The sequence below is a fragment of the Apus apus genome, chromosome 20 (genome assembly GCF_020740795.1).
Source record: "Apus apus isolate bApuApu2 chromosome 20, bApuApu2.pri.cur, whole genome shotgun sequence".
Classification (NCBI taxonomy): Eukaryota; Metazoa; Chordata; class Aves; order Apodiformes; family Apodidae; genus Apus; species Apus apus.
The window spans coordinates 4,301,618-4,320,533 of NC_067301.1; the positions used below are offsets into that span (position 1 = coordinate 4,301,618).

At 41.4% G+C, this 18,916-nt stretch overlaps 1 protein-coding gene across 8 annotated transcripts in view; it reads left to right on the forward strand.

The window, feature by feature from the left end:
• The window catches only part of KIF1B (kinesin family member 1B), a 90,976-nt gene extending 72,990 nt beyond the window's left edge, over nt 1–17,986 (forward strand). For all 8 annotated transcript variants that reach the window (XM_051637232.1, XM_051637238.1, XM_051637234.1 and 5 more), the window contains 14 exons: nt 487–553; nt 1,793–1,877; nt 2,140–2,245; nt 6,436–6,550; nt 7,087–7,220; nt 7,748–7,809; nt 8,493–8,638; nt 8,986–9,225; nt 9,617–9,688; nt 10,299–10,420; nt 11,020–11,169; nt 11,654–11,846; nt 12,437–12,555; nt 13,319–17,986. In XM_051637232.1, the coding sequence (XP_051493192.1) occupies nt 487–553; nt 1,793–1,877; nt 2,140–2,245; nt 6,436–6,550; nt 7,087–7,220; nt 7,748–7,809; nt 8,493–8,638; nt 8,986–9,225; nt 9,617–9,688; nt 10,299–10,420; nt 11,020–11,169; nt 11,654–11,846; nt 12,437–12,555; nt 13,319–13,361 (1,654 nt within the window). In that variant the 3' untranslated portion in view covers nt 13,362–17,986. The remainder of the gene's footprint in view (nt 1–486; nt 554–1,792; nt 1,878–2,139; nt 2,246–6,435; nt 6,551–7,086; nt 7,221–7,747; nt 7,810–8,492; nt 8,639–8,985; nt 9,226–9,616; nt 9,689–10,298; nt 10,421–11,019; nt 11,170–11,653; nt 11,847–12,436; nt 12,556–13,318) is intronic.
• The last annotated feature ends 930 nt before the right edge of the window (nt 17,987–18,916 follow it).

The window sequence follows — 18,916 nt, forward strand, 5'->3', positions numbered from 1 at the left end:
TGCTGGCATTCATTGTCCCCATCAGAAAGGACTGAAGGGATAGAATTACTTTCTCTCACAGTTCAAGTCATCTTTCCACTTTGAAAGTCCATGCACACCAGTTGAACAGGTGCTGGGAAAACCTCCCTGATGTAGGCCATGAGTTTAGGTTGTTTGGGATTGTAGAGACTTTATGCTCCAGAAGTCATCTAGCAGGCCCTATTTTACATTCACCTGTGCTACAGAGAAGGTTTTTCCCTGAGAAGTCTTTAGGGATTTTACTAAGAAGCAAGTTCTGCAGAGTTTTCCAGCAGTACTGGAAGTACAGGATGTGATACTTCTGTATTTCACTGATCCTGTGGTCCAACAGAGTCCAGTCTGGGAGTCAGTAGAAACACTCTTACTTCTTCAGATACTATAGAGAGAGGTAACTGTTGGCAGCAGAATACAGAGTAAAGCTGCTGTGCTAGTGTCTTTCCTGCCTGCTGATTTTGCTGTCTCACACAGGTATATTCCTGCTATTGTGGACCACACTGGAGGCCTGCCCTGTCAGGGAACATTCCTGCTTCACCAGGTACTAATGATGGCTGTAGAACAGCAAGTTTCATCTCTTGGAGGGGAGTTAGAAGCTAATGACTGCATTTTGCATCTTTCATGTGCTCTGCTTTCTCCCACACAGCTCTCTGATGATAGCTGTAGGGTCAGTCATCTTCCAGTCTGTCCTTAATCTGTCAGCCTGGGGTTACCAGGAGAATATGTCTGGCCCCAGTATGTTGCCATTTCCTTTGCTTATCAGTGGGCATCCCACTGAGGAAAGATGAAAGCCTTTTAAAAAGCAGGAACCCTTGGGACCAGATTGGTGCCTTCAGTGCTTTCTGACATCTTTACCAAGGACACAGTAGGATCACGTGGACTCCACTTTCATCAGGTCTTTCTCACTGAATGTGGCTCTAAGACAGATCTACACAATGACCATGTCTCAGTGCATTTTAAGCACCTGTAGTTAATCACAAGTACTGGTATAATAATCCTTAATAATAATTTGTCTTTAGTTAGATTCTAAAGATAATCCTAGCTAAATATTGTGTATAGGCTGATGTTTTTTCTACTCCCAAATTCTCAGTCCTTTTCCAGAGATTACCTGTGACTTGGTTTTTCTCTTTTTCTCAAAATGATAGGAACAGTTCTTACAGCTTGGTAATAATGGTCATGTTCCAATAATTTCCTTTAAAATATATATATTAAAAATGTTACTCAGTTCAGTATTTACTAGTGTCCTCATCACTTACTTCCTTTCTATTCTACAATTTTACCTTCTTCCCAGCTGTTACAGATTTTATTATATTTTGACTTGTAATAAATACATGTGACAAAGGAGGAGAATATCTGCATAAGGAGTTGCTATATTCTAGTAACTTCTTTTGGTAAATTAACTTGTTCTTTTGGTAGATGCACTTCAATGTAATGTATAAGTATTTAAGCACCTATCAGCCATGTATTTGCTTTTGTGGTCAGCTCAGATATATCCCAGGGGCCACACTTGTCTTCTTTGAGAGTTTAGCAACAATTTCAGGACTATTTTAGATTAAAAACCTCTTCTTGGACTGAGGAGGGAAAAGTGTAATTTCTGTTACGTATGAGAATAAAATGATCCTCTTAAGGTAATGTTAGGGCCCTGAAAAACACAGGTGTTTACAGACTGATTGTGATGATCTTATTTGCTTCATTTCTACAGTGTAAGTGCAAAAACAGATGGTGGTAGATGGTGTGTGTGGGAATATTTCACCAGTGTTTTGTTTTTGAACTCCACCAGGGAATCCAGCGCAGAATCACAGTCACCATTATCCATGAGAAGGGCAGTGAGTTGCACTGGAAAGACGTGAGAGAGCTGGTTGTTGGTGAGTATAACCTGCTTTGCAGGATGCTGTGCAAGGAAGAAAAAGCACTGGTGGTAATTTCTCTTTGTATTAGATGGTCATCTTCATGAGTTTTGGCTGTGAGGGGAGGATTTTGAAAAAGATCCAGAGGAAAGCACTTAAGTTTTGCAACTTTAACTTCCAGCTGCTTGTTAATCACATAGTCTGAAATGATATTTGGGAAACAAATTCCTTCTGTGTTTCAGGTTTAGTTTTAATTAATTTCCCCTCCTACCCTTTTCAGGTCGTATAAGAAATAAAGCAGAGGTAGATGAAGCTGCTGTGGATGCTATTCTGTCTCTGAATATTATCTCTGCAAAATACCTGAAGTCCTCTCACAGCTCCAATAGGTAAGGGAATCAAGTGAGCACTCTTGCAGGAATGTAAAACTTCTTGGACCTCTGAAGTATTGGCAGGTTGTTTGGAAAACTGAGAATGCTGCTGATTATTCAATGTACAATTCCACGGGCACAAGGCATAGAGAGAGAATGAGTGTTACCATAAATCGTTGCTGAAGCTGAAGTCTGTTGGAGGACTTCTTGATAATGCATTTGAATTATTTTCTGTTTGTAAGCACCATAAAAAGAGGATGGAAAGGAACAGCTTAAGGGAGGGTCAGAATTTAACCTAGAACTTGGAACTGACATCAAGGTTTATTGCTAGAATACAGCATTGAAAGACAAATGCCATCTCAGGAGATGTATTTATGGATGTGTAGGTACCTGTACTATTGCAGGAGCAACAATGTGACTATTTCAGCAAGAGCCATGCTTTGCCAATTAAACTTGATAATTTGTGAATTTATACGGATGCCTCACAAATTGGCTCCAGCCCTAATAAGGGGGTGTCTGTTCCATGTAGCTGCAATCTGGGCAACAGCAGCGCCTCCATCTGAGTGGTTTCTGGCTGCCTGTCTCTCCTCACCGGGCTGTGTGGCTGGAAGGATCAGTCGGACTGCACGTTGTTTGCTCAGAGTCTGCACCAAAGGGCAGTGAAGCAGAAGCTGCAGGGCCGGCACAGCCTCGCCCTGCTCTGACATCAGCCAGTCAGTCACTTGACCACTCCACAGCTCTTCAGCTGGTGCAAAGCAGGAATATCTCTGAAATTTAACCCTGAATGAGTGTTTCCAGAGCCCATCTCTGCTGCAGCTGCCGAATGCTGGAGGCAGCAGCCCTCCAGACACTGAAATGGTTTCTTCCTTTTCCATCAGAGGCTTGGGCTTTGAAATAGCGCTGCGATATTAAAGGTGGATTCAGGACCCTGCTCTGAATGTCCTGCCACCTAGTGTCTGTGAGTCCAGGCAGTGAGAGGGTTTCCTAGCAGTTATCTTTGCCTCCCAGTGAGATGTGGGCATTTTACTTTTAGTGTATTGGATTAATGTATCAGTGTAACTGGAACATCGGGGAACTGTTGCTGGTTCCCAGTCTGGAACTACTGAATTTGCAGTTGGAAAACTCAGTATTTTCTGTTCTCTAGCAATTGCAAGAAATTCCTTTGTAGCTCTGTAGTTTTTGATAGGTGGGCCACTTGGATAAAGGATGAGTGTGAGTGAAGTGAAGCTGTTGACCATCTCTTAACAAAATGTTAAGGTTTAAGTTGTGGGATGAGTGTCTAGCCGGGTGGTGGTGTGGGATTGAAGCCCTGGTGAGGGGTGTGTCTTACATTTGCTCATTGTCTGCAGACTTGTTTTCTGGCTGGTGATTTTTTTTTTTATCCACTTGTTCTGTTCTCTCAGCTATTGCTTTTCTGTTCTGCTCTTGGCTGCACTAACTGAAGCTCTTTATGTTTTTACAGGCTCTTTCTTGATAAGGATATGCCTAGGTATTTTCTGTTTGCTTCCTTTGTACATAAAGATTCTTGAGAACAGAATGCTTTATGTCCCATTTGTATTGTTGCCCTTTTCCTTTTAGCTTTCACTGAACTCTGTTAGCAGCCTCTTAGCTCTTAGAAGTAGTTGTGCCTGATTCCTCCTCCTCCTCCTTTGTGTTGGGGGTTTATTGTGGTACAATCCAGTGGGGAACTTGTGAGGGTAAATGTCACATGTAAGAAATAGCTTCCTTTGTTCAGTCTTTCCACTTGTCAAAATATGCCATCAGAATATAGTCCCTGTTGGTAGTCCTTGATATTTTCTTTCTTTGTTCTGTATCAAAGACCTAAATTTGGAATTTCTTACTGTCTCTGACTCCTTAATGCCTGCCATGTTTGAAGTACCAAATCAAGGGCTGAATTATTAGGTTACTTGAAATTCCAGCTCAGAATTGACCTGAACAAAAAGCGTGGTTGTCATGTGACTGACATTCAACCTCTGTTCTTTGGGTGGATTTGCATCTGACATTTAACCATGCAGTTGCTGCTACATAGTTTACCAGTTGGCAGAGAAGTGAGACATGTAGTAGCTGCTCAGGCTGGATTCCTCTTTCACCTTCCAGGCTGGATCACAGCCAGGTGTGCTGGCTGCACAATCTGGGACAATTTGCACTCGGGTCTCTCTGTTCTGCCCCTTTGAAAAAGGGAAGACTTTAAGTCTTCAGTCCTCTTGATTCACCACCTTTCACTAACATCCACTGAAAAATCAGTTTTAACTATGTATTGGTGCCTTTAACCTGCTTCTCCTGTCTTCCATGCTTTGCTTGTTCTGTGCTCCATTTTCTTCCTTGTGCTGTTGTCTATGCTGAAAGAAGTTTGCTCACTTCTGGTTTTTGTCTCCCTTTCTTAACTATTACAGCAAGTTCTGGTTTGGACAGGCAAGCCTGTGTATATTTAACTTCCTGGCTAGACAAAATCCAGTACAGTAACTGTCTGGAAGATATGTTTGACTTCAATCTGGTGTTCATCCAAAAATCCTAATTTTTCTAAAGGAGGGCATTTAGTTCTGCATGGATGAACAATTTACACCTGTGTTCTCTCCTCATGATGGGAAGTCATGTTTGGCCATGGTGCAGAGCTGATTCAGGGGCTAGGTACACTGGCTTTCCCATCTGTGAAGAACCAGGTTTTACTACTTTTTCTTCCACCCAGACAGTAGATCTAGAGCTTGCTAAAAGTTCAGAAAATCGCTCTCATAATTAAGACATGATGAAGAGTAAAGCATAAGAGACTCAACACAGATTTGTTAAGGGTTAGAGGACAGCCTGTGTTGCTTGTCTAATCTAATCTAAGTAAGGATTATTATATTACAGTGCTTTTAAAATTAACAATTATTTAGCCTTTAGCATGTATATGTAGCATTTTTAATAGAGGCAAGACATTTAGAAGTAATTTCTGAACTATGTTATTTTAAATGAAAACAGTATATAGCAATGTTCATGGTGTCTCAGTGTATTAGCTTGGAATTGTATAATTGGTATTAGGAAAAGGGGATTATTGGAAACTCTGAGATCAACACTCTTGTTTCTGATATATCTGCTCTTAGGCTGCTTCATGTTTCTTTTTCCTTTGTTTTTTGTTATTTCTTCATTCCACGCCCAGCCTGCTTTTTGTAGTTTGTCTTCAGTTAAATTATTACTTTTTTTTCTGAGTTTGCCTTGGGCAGAAGTACAGAAGCTCTTTAGAGATATTACTTGTTTTAAAAAAATAATAGACTTGAAATGGGATGGAAAACCTCAACAGCATGGGGGGTTGAGAGGGAAATTACATGGAGGTGATGAAGAATTAGTGCCTTATTTTTCTGTTACCAGTGTAGAAAACTCCCAAAGTGTACTGTGTTCCTGAATAAGGGTATAGGACTTCTTCCCAAAGGAACTTACAGGAGATGAGTCTCATTTCCCTAAGCCCCTATTAGAGAGGAGAGAGTGTAATGGTGACTCTAGACCTGATGATTCAGCTGACCTGTGCTTGATGCTGTCTCTCACTTTGTACTTGAACAGATGAACCTCCCTGATTGCTGGGATAGAACTTGAGGGAGCATTCAGCTCCTTTCTTTTAATGTACCAAATTGAAAAACGTCTCACAAAAGTTTGTGTTAGATCTGCAAGTTTTTACTTGAAGCTAGTGGGAATGTAGGAAGAAATTTTTATCAATTGAATATAGGACTTATCCCTACCTATGAGCCATTCTGATTTGCCGTCAGAAGCTGCTGGTTTTATATGAGGGATCTTCTCTGTCACTGTATGTTAGTCTTAAAATATGGTGTAGAATGCATGTTCCTTACAATAAAGAATCTTCCCGTGTACTGTGGAGGTCCATCTGGGCTGCATTGCATCTGAAGCAATAGGGAGGAATTCTGTCTGTTTAGAACCACTATTCTTTAATTCTGACTTCCTTGTAGTGTTCTGACAGCTTTTGTTCTCTATATTCCCTCTTTTCTCTTGGATGAGTCCTTTTCATAACAGGAAAGGGTCTCTTTTGCCTTGAGCTTGAGGTAGAAGTAAGTAATCCTGGGAAAGAAGAGAAAGTCTTTGCTTCAGATATTTGTTATCCAAACCACTGAGATAAATGACAGTCATAGTGGATGATGTCAAGGAAGAGATGCTTTACACTGACCAATGAGAGGGGTGCAGAGGAACTCTTACTATTCAGCTTGTTCTGTACTTTTTTCCAGGACTTTCTATCGGTTTGAAGCAGTTTGGGATAGCTCCTTGCATAATTCCCTTCTCCTCAATCGAGTGACACCATATGGAGAGAAGATATATATGACCCTTTCTGCTTACCTGGAGGTTAGAGACCTGCACCTTGCTTTTGGCTTGTGGCTCAGATGTAACTCTTTGACAGCAGACAGTGTGTACCTGAGATAAGCCAGTGAAAGTCTTCATTTATTTCCTGGGAGCAGGGGGGAAAATGTATTCAGTTAGTGTCTTGATGGTGAGAGGCAGTAATACCTTGACAAATGTGAAACTGGTGATCTCCTTACCTTTTTATGCCTCGTTTTATCTATCTTTTTATCTGAAAATCCATTGAAATCAGTGAATGTTGCTATGTCAGTAGTACTTGTGTTACAAACACTGGCCTAGTACAAACACTGGCCTAGATCTTGGCTTTACATGCAAGACACTGTTTTGTGTAGTACAATGATTTCACCCACAAGATGCATCAAGAAATGTGATGGTTTTCTTTCAGAGAAACACACAAAACCCCTTCACCAAAGACCCAAACAAGAACAAATTTCAAAAAGCTGTCCCACTAAAACAAGGCAGCAGTATAACTTGGCACGGTTGTCTGTAGCCACTCATTCATTCCTGTTTTTTCCTCTTAGCTTGACCACTGCATCCAGCCTGCAGTCATAACAAAGGATGTTTGTATGGTCTTTTACTCACGAGATGCCAAGATCTCCCCCCCACGATCACTGCGCAACCTCTTTGGCAGTGGCTACTCCAAATCTCCAGATTCGTAAGTTCAATAACCAGTTTTGGTGTCAGTCTTTCATGTCACCATATACTTTTTGTCTTAGACTGCGTGGGGAGAATATAGCTTAGTTTTCTTTATCTCTTCCTTGAAAGTCTGCCTAGTTACAGTTCTTTGGTCTGGTTCTGAACATTCTTGCATGCTGGCATTTATTTGTTTTGCAGTGAAACACTGATGGCTTCTGTCTTTACTGATAGCTTTTCCAGCCTTCTGACTGAACAGCTAGAGATCCATTTTTCAAGCTTGCACATAGATGACCCTTATCCTGACCTGGAGTTTACTGCAGCAGCTGTTCTCTTGAGTCTAGGGGAGGTGGGAAACATTGGGGAAGTGCCATTTTTAGAGATCTTGCAGTCTGTCCTGACTACTTTATATCCAGATTAAAATAAAGATTTAGTTCTAACTAACAGCTATACTTAAACTTCTAATTTGGGGACCACTTAGCTAAAGCTATTACACTTTATTTCTGCAGATAATAGTTGTGGGGTTTTTTCTTCTTTTCTTGTGAACAGCAATCGAGTGACTGGGATCTATGAACTAAGTTTGTGCAAAATGGCAGACACAGGAAGTCCAGGTAAGCAGTGACCAGATGTTCAAACTAGAAAGATGCTGTAAACTGAAATACTGCAGAAAATTTAATGGGGAGAACGAACTGTAAAACTCTGTCCTGATGGGACACAGTTCCTGTGTTTCACAGGAGTAATCGAACATTGCCATTCCATAAAAAACTTATGCAGGCTTTCTCTTTCCACTTGGATCTGTGTTTGGCATTGGTGAGCCAAGGATTCACTGAGAACTTTACATTTTCTGATATGGGTATATCAGGAAACTGGGGATGTACCTGGGTCATAGACTTGGAGGCATAATACATGGCTCTTAACTAACACAGTTGAGACTTGGTTTTGCAGCACTAGAGCTTCCTCTTGGCTTTTAGAAGTTACGGTTTGATGACTTAGAAGGCATGTAGTTCATGTAGTACCAGTTCCTCTAAGACCTAGCAACTGAAGTTGTGTTGAATGAGACTGAACAGGAGTTTGCTTTATATGGTGGTCAACAGAAAATTCCTGAATGCAGCATGAGAGCTGGCCTTAATCATCTCTTTGGGATGTGTGATTGCTGCTATTGATATAATTGCCTTGTATATTTCCAGCCAAACAGCAGAAGTGTTGGTTCTTCGCAGATTGCTGTTGGGTATTTGTTAATGTCATCTCTCTGACTATGTCTTTAACATGTTTTCTGTTGGTTTTTGCTGCTCAGGAATGCAGAGGAGGAGGAGGAAAGTCCTGGATACATCTGTGGCATATGTCCGAGGAGAAGAGAACCTGGCAGGTTGGAGGCCCAGAGGTGACAGCCTCATTCTAGAGCATCAGTGGGAACTGGAGAAACTGGAGCTGCTGCATGAAGTGAGTAAAGACACAGCAGAATTGAAAGAAAAAGCACAGCTGTGTGTTTGAATTTGCCTTTAGTTTAGCCACTGTGAGAGCACCTGAGTTGAATGGGTTCCAAATTAGGAGTTTGTTCTCAAAGTCAAGATGTAATTTCTCCAACAGAGAGGACAGAAGGTGGGTGGGGCTCTGCTGAGTAGAATCTTCTGCTCAGAATCTTGGTAGATTGCACTTCTAGAGCCATTGTAAACTCTCTTCCCAGGGGAAAATATTTACTGGTATGAATCTTAAAAGAATGCATAACAATTCCATGCCTGTAAAATAGGGAATATCCTAGAGTTGATACCAATTTCCTTTCCTATTAGGTGGAAAAAACCCGGCATTTCCTTCTGCTTCGTGAAAAGCTTGGTGACAGCATCCCCAAGTCCCTGAGTGACTCCTTGTCTCCCAGTCTGAGCAGTGGAACCCTCAGTACCTCCACCAGCATTTCTTCTCAGATTTCCACGACAACATTTGAGAGTGCTGTGACACCCAGCGAGAGCAGTGGCTACGACTCAGCAGACATAGAGAGCTTGGTGGATCGGGAGAAGGAGCTGGCCACCAAGGTAGAGCATAGGAAAAGCATCTTGGGTCTAAATTGAGGTGATGATGCCAGAGATGATGAATGATGCACTTCTCAGATAGCATGATGAATATTCAGTATTGTATGAGTTTCATTTTAAGGTGCCTTGGAGTGAAATAATCCCTTCTCACCAGCCAGTGCTGATGGCTGGGTTTGTGCTATGGTTGTACCTCATTCCCCTTCATTAGTAGTTCTGTAAATGAAGCTTTCAAAGTGATTGTTCCCCTCTGCTTCTGGGAGTTTTCACAGCATTTTAGCATTCGTTTGTTCTTTCATGAGCTGCCAAGCGTGTCTTGGCAAATTGTGATCAAATTGCTCTGAAAATCTAAATGTAAAATTATTTTCTAAAGGTTTTTTTTTTTTCTTCGCCTTAGTGTCTGCAGCTTCTGACTCACACTTTCAATCGGGAGTTCAACCAGGTGTACAACAGCATCAGTGACTGCAAGGTCAATATTTAATGCCATACAATATAGTATATTTGTAGTGTGACTTGTAATTTGTGGAATCTGTTCATATCATGAAGGGACAAAACACTTCATATTAATTTTTCTGTCCTTTCAGTCTGTTGGAAGCATTTGACTATTCAGTATCAGGTTCCAAAGACCATTGCAAGCAATAGAAATGGTGTGAACTTGCACTGTAGCATGGTTACTAGTTCATTAGCAGACTGGAAGTGTTCTTATCTTTCCCAACATACACTTTCCCTATGTAAAGGATAAATTGGCTGTTTTAAAAATTGTGACTGTAGGCACAGGGGGCACCAGGCTGCAGACTGGGTAGTCTTAATTTGAGGAAGTCAGGGTGTGGATAATCAGAGGTGTGCAGCACATGAATAACAAGCTGTGTCTACAGAGGTACCATGACGTTTCCACCTCCAGGTGGGTTTATGAAGGTTGTGTGTGTGCAAAATTTGCTGCTGTGTAGGGAAATGGTTGCTAGAAATCCCTTTCTGTGATCCGAGCCCTCTGCATGCTGAATGCCATGTTCTAGCCAGGACTGAGCACTAGCTACAAAAACACCTCCCCTGTAATGTTTTCCCTCTTTTTGCCCCTGTAGTTGTCAGATATTTCCCCGATTGGGCGGGACCCATCAGTGTCCAGTTTCAGCAGTGCTACCCTCACACCTTCATCTACCTGCCCTTCTCTGGTGGATTCCAGATGCAACTCAATTGATCAGAAGTAAGTATAGGGTAGTAATAGAAAAGCATTACTTATCTGTGCTTCCCAAATCTCTCTGCTATGTTTTCGGATTTTTTTTCCCCCCCTCTTCCTTTTCTCTACTTCCAGATGTCTTTGTACAGCCCCTCTGCCTTTTCCAATCACTCTGCACAATTATTTTTTCTATTTTGTTCTTTTGAAGTGTTTTTCTTTTCTATAGAAGATATTTTTTATGAAATTTGGAATAACTACTTCATGAAAGATGTGTAATTTTGTACCTTCTCAGTGTAACATTCCCAGAAGAGGAGTGCTGAGAAGTAGTACATTTAATATCAAACCACAGTGAGACAAGTCTCTGTGTTGTCACTGTATTTGGCAAGAGAAATGGGTGAGAAGTATTGGGGAAACAACCTATTAGCAGTTATTAGAAGATTAATTCCAAAGATTTCAAGGGGAAATGCTATTTGATATTGTACAAAAGGATCCCAATGTCAAGCAGAAAATCTGGACTGAAGGATAAAGACAGGCTGGGCTGTAGGTGTACTCTAAATTCCATTGTCACATTCAGTTGGTTTGTTGTAATTTACTTTTCTTTCTCTGCCCTTTTTGTTTTTTTGAAGGACACCAGAAGCAAATTCTCGTGCCTCCAGTCCCTGTCACGAGGTGGAACAGTTCCAGCTAATTCCTGCAGTAGAAACTTCCTATCTTGCCAGAGCTGGAAAGAATGAATTCCTAAACCTTGTTCCTGATATTGAAGAAATCAGACCAGGGTAGGTTTACTGTTGCAGTGTGACCATGGCTCCTGAGAGCTGACACTGGGGCTTTCTGAGATTTGTAGTCTCCTTGCCCCATTTGGGGAAGGTAAATTAAATGGGTGATGGCAGAACTGCAGAGTTGTGGATGGTGGAGGCAGGACTGATGAGAGTTGATCTTTGATCTCTGCAGCATTCATTCCCTGCATCTACTTAATATACAGGATTTCTGGCAACTTAATTGTTGTCTATGATCATCAAAACAATTACGTTCATGGAAGTAGAGATCTTTGGATTCTTCTGTCAGACTTCTGCCTAGTTCTTGAAGACAAAATTCAACTTTCTATACAAGAACTTTTTCGTGTTACTGTTGCAGACAAAACATATTAAGAACTAAGTGTCTTATACAGTGTTTTACAGTTGCTAGGGATACTCGGTAGGTGCCTTATTTAAGGGCAAAATATATTCCTGTTTATCTTGTTTTGATTTGGTCTTTTTCCAGCTCTGTGGTCTCAAAGAAAGGATACCTCCACTTCAAGGAGCCACTCTCCAGCTCCTGGGCCAAGCACTTTGTGGTGGTTCGCCGTCCCTACGTTTTTATTTACAACAGTGACAAAGATCCTGTAGAAAGAGGAATCATAAACTTATCCACAGCTCAGGTGGAATACAGTGAGGATCAACAGGCCATGGTAAAGGTCAGTCTGAGAGCTATTGTTCATTTACCACAGAGCAGGAATATTACAGGCAGTAGTACCTCCACACCATCCTGTGTGTCAGCTCAGGTCTGAGGAATGGATCTGTGTTTTGGAGAAACATCTGGCATGGGATGAGTCTGCCCACAAAGTTTTAGACACAGTTTACAAGACGCACAAACTGCTGCTAGATACTCTGGTTTTGTGGGCTTGTGTTGGTACCATCACCCTGTGCTTTTGGTTTTTTTTGTAGTTTCCTTTCTGTGGTGTTTGGGGTTGTGTGTTTTGTTTGCTTAAAAAAAAAAACAACAGAGCAAAACAACCCACACAAACATCCACCAGGAATCAAATCAACTTTACGGGTCCATCTCACCAGCTCTTTTAAGTTCACCCTCATGAGTTAAAACTACATTTTATAGATCATGTCCCATTTGACTAATAATATCCTGGAAATGACTAGTGAAACTTTAATGAAAGACCTTAGGTCTTGTGGTTTTTAGGAATGTGACATAGCAAACTTTCTCAGAGAGAAGTTGTGCAGCAGCTTCTGTGCTTCTAGACTTCAGTATTTTAAATTGTCCTTAATATTCCAGACACCCAACACATTTGGTGTATGCACAAAGCATCGTGGCGTCCTGCTCCAGGCCATCAATGACAAGGACATGAATGACTGGTTATATGCCTTCAATCCACTCCTTGCTGGCACAATAAGGTAAGAGGCAGCTCCTGGGCAGGCAGTGCTGCAAAGCATAAGTAGTAAGATAGTCATAAGTAAGTAGGCAGGTAGTTTGTCACAGAATTTAATCTTTTGCTGAAGGATTTGGCACGATGGGTGAACTGAAGGAGGGAGGAGGGTGGGCAAGGAAAGAAAAAAATCAGTCCCTCTGTTTCAGGAAATGCAGTGGCTGTTGCTTTGGCTGGTGACATTCTGAGCAGATGTATTCAGTTTCTGAACGTGTGTCATGCTTCATGCAATACTGCTTTGGGAGCCCACAGAGTGGTTTCCTTTGATAGCTGTTTTACAAATTTATAAAGCTTCTTGCTGCCTTTGTGCAGAGAGATCTGGATTGATTGTGAGCTAAAGCAGAAATTCTCATTTCCTTCCCTTTTTTGAATTTCTCTAGAAGCTTTCCCTTTGACACAGGTCACAGACATCCCCAGCTTGCTGAAGAGACCTTACTATGCTATGCTTCCTTTCAGTACAAAAAATTTAATTAAAAACTGAAGCTATTACTGTACAAAGTCAAATAATTTCTTAACAGTGCAGTTCTTAACAGATCCCTTTAAAGGAGCACAGCAGCAGAGTGAGAAGTCATCCTTACTATAGTCCTTGATACATTTTATGTTTTCTAAACACATGAAGTAAACTAGAACTGAAGGAAAGCATTCTAAAAAAAAGGTGGACACAGTGTGGGGAGGGAAGAAAAATAAACTTAAGTGTTCAACAGATGCTTTTTTACTTCTTTCCTGTGCAGGTCGAAACTGGCTCGAAGACGCACGGGCCAGCTGAAGTACTGAGTCCATGTAATGTTCTCATCTGTTCTCCCTGACTCACCTTCCGATAGATGAAGTGTTACCTCTCATTTTCTCTTTGTGATTCTTGACAGTTTCTCTTGTATGTAATCCTGTGGCTTAACCTCCCCTACCTCCCCCAGTCCTTCAGCACATTTTGTAGGTATTCTAACCCTACCTTGTTTCTTTTCACTTGTGCCGAGAATCCTACTTAGTAGCATGTGGAGAAACAAAAAGAGAAAGACAAAAAAAAATTAAAAAACCAAAACAAGTGATTATGCACGACTCTAAAAAGAAAAAAAAAAGTTATTTATTTTTTCCTATAACACTTGTTTTCCCATCCAACTGACCTTTCGGTGTCTGTCCCACTGTCCATTGTTGTCCGTCTAGACTGCTGCAGGTTTTTCATTCAGTTTGTGACTTGGCAATAGTCATTGGTTCCCTCAGGGCAAAGTTCTAATGCCAGGGAAAGATCAGTTCTTCTGTGTAGATGTTACCCAGCCAGGAACTGCAATAGCTCCTCAGGCTTTCTGGATCCAGCTGCTAATTTAAACTCTGTTGTAAAGCTGATATTGGACAAATCTATCTGGGCAGACTGGCTTTTGGACTTGATGCAAGTTTTTGAGTTTCCAGGGTCCAAGAGGCAATGGCATGAGCTGGAAAAAGGGGGGGGATAACTAAGAGGGGCTGGCTAGAATAATCTGCCTTTAAATTCTTGCTGTAGGGTTGCAAGTGAACAGTGTTTGGCTTTAACTCTTTCCCGAAACAGTAACACTCCTGTGCGTCTGAACTGAGCTGAGGAGACAGAACTTGTGCTGATATGAGGAAAAAACCCACGTCACTAAAGTATTAGATAGAATCCCTGAAGTTTTGGATCCTCAGACTAGCACTTGGCAGATGGAGAGTGTTAAGGGAAAGTGTGGTTGTTCCCTTGAGCGCTTTCAGGAGGTCACCACGGGAGGGCAGCAGCTCCTCTTTCTGCTGTTGGTCCCGACTTCTGAGTTCCTGCAGCAACAGTTCTCACCTCTCTTGGAAGAAATTTACGGTTGTCTTTGGCATGCGAGGACACACTGCTCTGTGGCACCGTTCTGAAAGGCCTTGTGCATGCATCCCTTATGTGTAGTACTCAGATGACATCCATCTGGTCATGGGGAAAGCGTCCTCTGTCTACAAAATGATTTCTAGACCTAGCACTTGCAGTATTCTCCAGGGAACAGCAGGACACTTTTGCTTCCTTTTGGAATAACTCTTGAATGTCTCCTAATTCCCCTGCTACAATTTTCATCAGCTAGAACCCCCTAGTTAGTTTTAACTTCAGAATTAATCCTTACTGGAGGATGGATCAAGTAGACTCTGGCCCTGGTTGGTGGGGTGTAATAATTGGCTTATTGGAGATGAGCTGGGTGATGTGAGTTCTTGACCTACAATGTAAGTTCTCCTTCTGGCCAAAGGTTTGGTTCTTACCCCAAGAAAGGAAAGTGGAATTAATTTCCGTATTCATCTTTCTTAGTTGGGTTTTCAGGGAGGTTGGTGGGGTGAGAAGAGGGTGGTTTCTTTTACTGTTTCAGACTGCTGTGCTATACTTTCTCAACTCAACTTGGATGCTGGTAGGACTAGCTGTGATCCTGGGAAGTGTACAGGAATTTCATCCTGAGCTTCCAGCCTCTCAAGGGAGAGATGAAAGGGTTTTGTTCCACTCTTACAGTAGGCACAGGCCAGCTCAAGAGGGTAATTTTGATTCAGCTCACTCATCAGCAAGTCATGCTGTGCATTGGAAGGTCTGTGGTCAGAAGTGTCAGTGGGACTGGCATTAGTTGAGCAACTTCTTAGCTTTACAGGGTTTTCATTCTTCAGTAAAGTGCAGTGCCCAGGGAGACATCAGGGCATGGTTGGCAAAGGAGCAGGGAGACCGAGTCTGACACTTGCTAGGACGTATCTTTCTGTATTTCAAGGTAGTATCTCCTGTGGTCCTCTGATTTCAGAACTGGAAGCCAGAGTGAGGGAGCATCCTGGGGACCCAGGAGCATAATACGGATGTTCATTTTCTTTCCTTCTTCTGTTTTTTGTCTTGTTTAACTGTTTGTGACTCTTAATCCAGTGATGATATTCCTTTGTTATGCAATGGTTGATAATGTACTTCCAGTGTGTGGATAAGTAAGCCTGCTAGTGCTGCAGGAGGGCTCCTAAGCTGGAGCTAATCTGATCTCCAGAATTAAGCTAATTTTAAGCACTTAAGTTGTTCCTATCACCACCGTTTAGAATGAAAGTGGAACCAGTTTGAGGAGATGTAGTGATTTAGGTGGGGGTATTTTGTCACACGCTGAGAGTATTTTAATTTTTTATCTTTTTTTTAACTAGAAGAAAACTAGTTGGCTAAGTCTTTGCTTTGGATAAGCCAGAAAATGAACTAAGGAGATACTGGCATTGCATAAAAACATGATTAAGGGATCTTCCTTTAAAAGCAGGAAGAGACAGATCCTTATTTTATAGAGATCTGGAAATGTTACAGCTGTGTTGCATAAATGTTACTCCTCTATCTAAAGACTCCAAGCAGCTTGTGATGGCTTGATGTCTATGTGGATGGCTCAGAAGAGCAAAATTCTGTTTTTAAGCATCAGTATCTCTTAAAGCTGCATAATCTGTGACAAAATTGATTCTTGTTTTGTGGAGTCCAAATGGGCATTGCCATTTCCAGGTCTGACATCAAGGCATACAGTCACAGATTTTCACTAGTTACTGAAGCCTAGTTTGAGATACCAGTTTCCCTACCTAAAACTGGACTAAAATAAATTCAGGTGTTTTTTAAAAGCATAACAAAGAAAAAAAACCAGTGGATTTCCATTCACTTTAAATCTTTTTCGGTCTAGCCCAACTTGTTAGATATTTCTTTTTAGAAAACAGGGCAAGAAGGGAAAAATGTGCTAAGCTGCCTTCTTTGGACATTTAAAAGCCCACTCTTGGTTACCTGCTGAGTGTGTGTGTGTGTGTGTGTGTGAGTCCTGGAGTCAGCCAGCTCTTGGGACTCAGCCACTCCAGAGAGGCATCATGCTGTGGGCCTGCCAGCCCATGGAGCATATGCACTAGTAGTAAACTTGGTAGGCATTTCTTGGAGAGAATGAGAGTGAAACTGTGCTGCATTTTGGGGTTTTTTGTGTTCCTTGCTAAAAGAAAGGCGAAAATTACCTTTTTTTTGTCCATTGAAAACTATGTTGTTGGTATTGGAGCTTCCTGGACATTTTAAAACTGAACCAAAACTCCTATACTGTATTTTAGAAATGCACTTTAAGTAGCTTTTTAAAGAAGATTCCTATATTCTGGGATGAAAAAGGGAACATGACTTCCAAACCACTGAGAAAAGGGTTTTTTTGGTCAGTGTCTAATAGCCCTTACTACTGATTAGCAAAGAATTTCAAAGCAAAGACTTTACTTCTTGCTGCTTGTTATCTAATTTACAGGGATTTAATTTTATGTAATGTATTGTATATTTATACATCTGTAATTATTTGCACATTGGATAAGAGGATTAGCTTTGTTCTAACACCCATTGGTACTATACAATCAACTAATACTGCCTATGCATATGCATCTTTCTGGTACTCTTGCACAGCCTTGGTTTGTGTTAGTTTTTACTGTGGTGGGTGTTTTTGTTGCAGATGCAGCTGTGAACCTGCTGCTGAAAGGAGGGATAATAATGCTGCTCTGGAAGGGTTTGCTGAATGTACTTCAAAATGGGTCTCTAATGTGTGCGTTGCATCTCTCCATTGTGGTGAATAACCCCAATCTGTGGTCTGAACTGTACTGTACGTAGCAGGAATGTATTAATTTTGTGCTTCCTTGTTTAAAAAACATCAGCTGTTCAAGAACAGGATTGACTTATTTTGTTCAGAAGGCCATTTATGCGTTCTAAGTATTTGAAATCAAAACTAGTCCAACACGAACCAGATGGTTGTGTCCAGTGTTATTTGGAACAGCTTTTAAATTAACAGGGTCAGCTGTGTATTCAGAAAACTGAGGGTATGGAGGCCATAAGTCTTCAGTTTTTAATGTTGCCAAGTTAATGGCCTGATCCTGAGCAGTACTGGACCTGCCTGCTGCTTGCCTGGACCCCAGGGACCAGAAGCAGAGGGAGTCCCAAGTGATCCCAGCACTTCCCAGGATCAGTTCTTTATTTTCCCCTCTGTTCATACTTCATGTGCAGTTGGTTACGGTTCTTGAATCTGGACATCAGACATGCTGTTGCACTGAAATACACACTTTTTTAAACTTGTGGTCCTCATTTCCCTGTTTAATCTCTCTGTACACAAGGTATACAAGGTATATGCTGTATAAGTGGCCTTCTTGAACAAATCTCTTTGCAAACTGATTTCATCCCAGCGAAGGAGTCTATCAGCACCACTGTACATTAATTTCAGGTTTTCATTTTCTTATTTTATTTTGTAAATATATCTGATATTTGGAGCTTGAGTATACAAAATGTAAATATAGTTCATGTATTTGTACTAATTCTGATCCATTTGCTGTATAGCCTTAGGTGTGCAATGCAGATAGCTAACTGTGTATGGTAACCTTGCACCACTGAATTGTTAGTGAACGAGGTGAAACAATAAAGGTACAACCAGTGCATTAGCAGATATGATGTCTCCTCTTTTAATTATGATTTAATTACTAGTATCTTATGTGGATTACTTGTTTTCAAAACCTCTCCTGAACAAACTTATGCTTTTGTGAAGATATCTTTGTTTTGGCAGTTCTTGAGAAAGATGAGAGGCCCTTCTCATCCTTCCTCATCCTGTTCCATTTGATGTGTTACACAGCATTTCTAAGGGGTTTTTGGTTGCTTGCAAAAGATTCTTTTGCCTGAAAGATAAAACATGGGTGTCGTGGTGCTGCCACTGCTCAACTTGGTTATCTGGGCGTGACTGTTGAAAATTACAGGAAGCGTGTGAAATCCAACCACCACAACGTGACAGCAAAGGGTCAGCACCAGCTCTGTGGACAAGTTTGTGTGAGGGAATCCCTGTGGATCTTCCCTAGCTTGGTCTGACAATGTCAAGTTCTTTGTAGCTGTTAAAAGTCATGGTGAGGACACTGGGCAGAGCATTTCCTTTTAAGCCCCACAAAAATGGGTCACCGGGCGTTGTCAAACACCTCTGGGAACTGGAACTTCTGCACAATGGCAGAATATTTTGCCAGACTGCTTGCAAGATCTGCTCTTTATCTGAAGAGCTGTTGTGCATGTTGTGCAGCTTCTTGCTGCTGTTGCTGAGTCCTTATTTTTTTCTCAGTTAGGTACTTGAGTAACATCACTTTCTGGTTGCTCTTCTGGCAGCTCAGGACTTCTGAGGAGCTGCTGGTGTTTCACTCATTCACCCAAAATGCCCCAAATCAAAATGGAGCAAAAAACTTGATGGGTCAGTTTGCTGCCTGACTTCATCTTTAGAATGTGCCTTTAATGCCAAGTACACGTGCTTCAAAGGCAGGTTTGTCTTGATGGTGCATCTGACCGTCGAGGAGCAGAGGGATGAGACTTTCTTCCCCCGAATCTCATTTTCACCTCAATC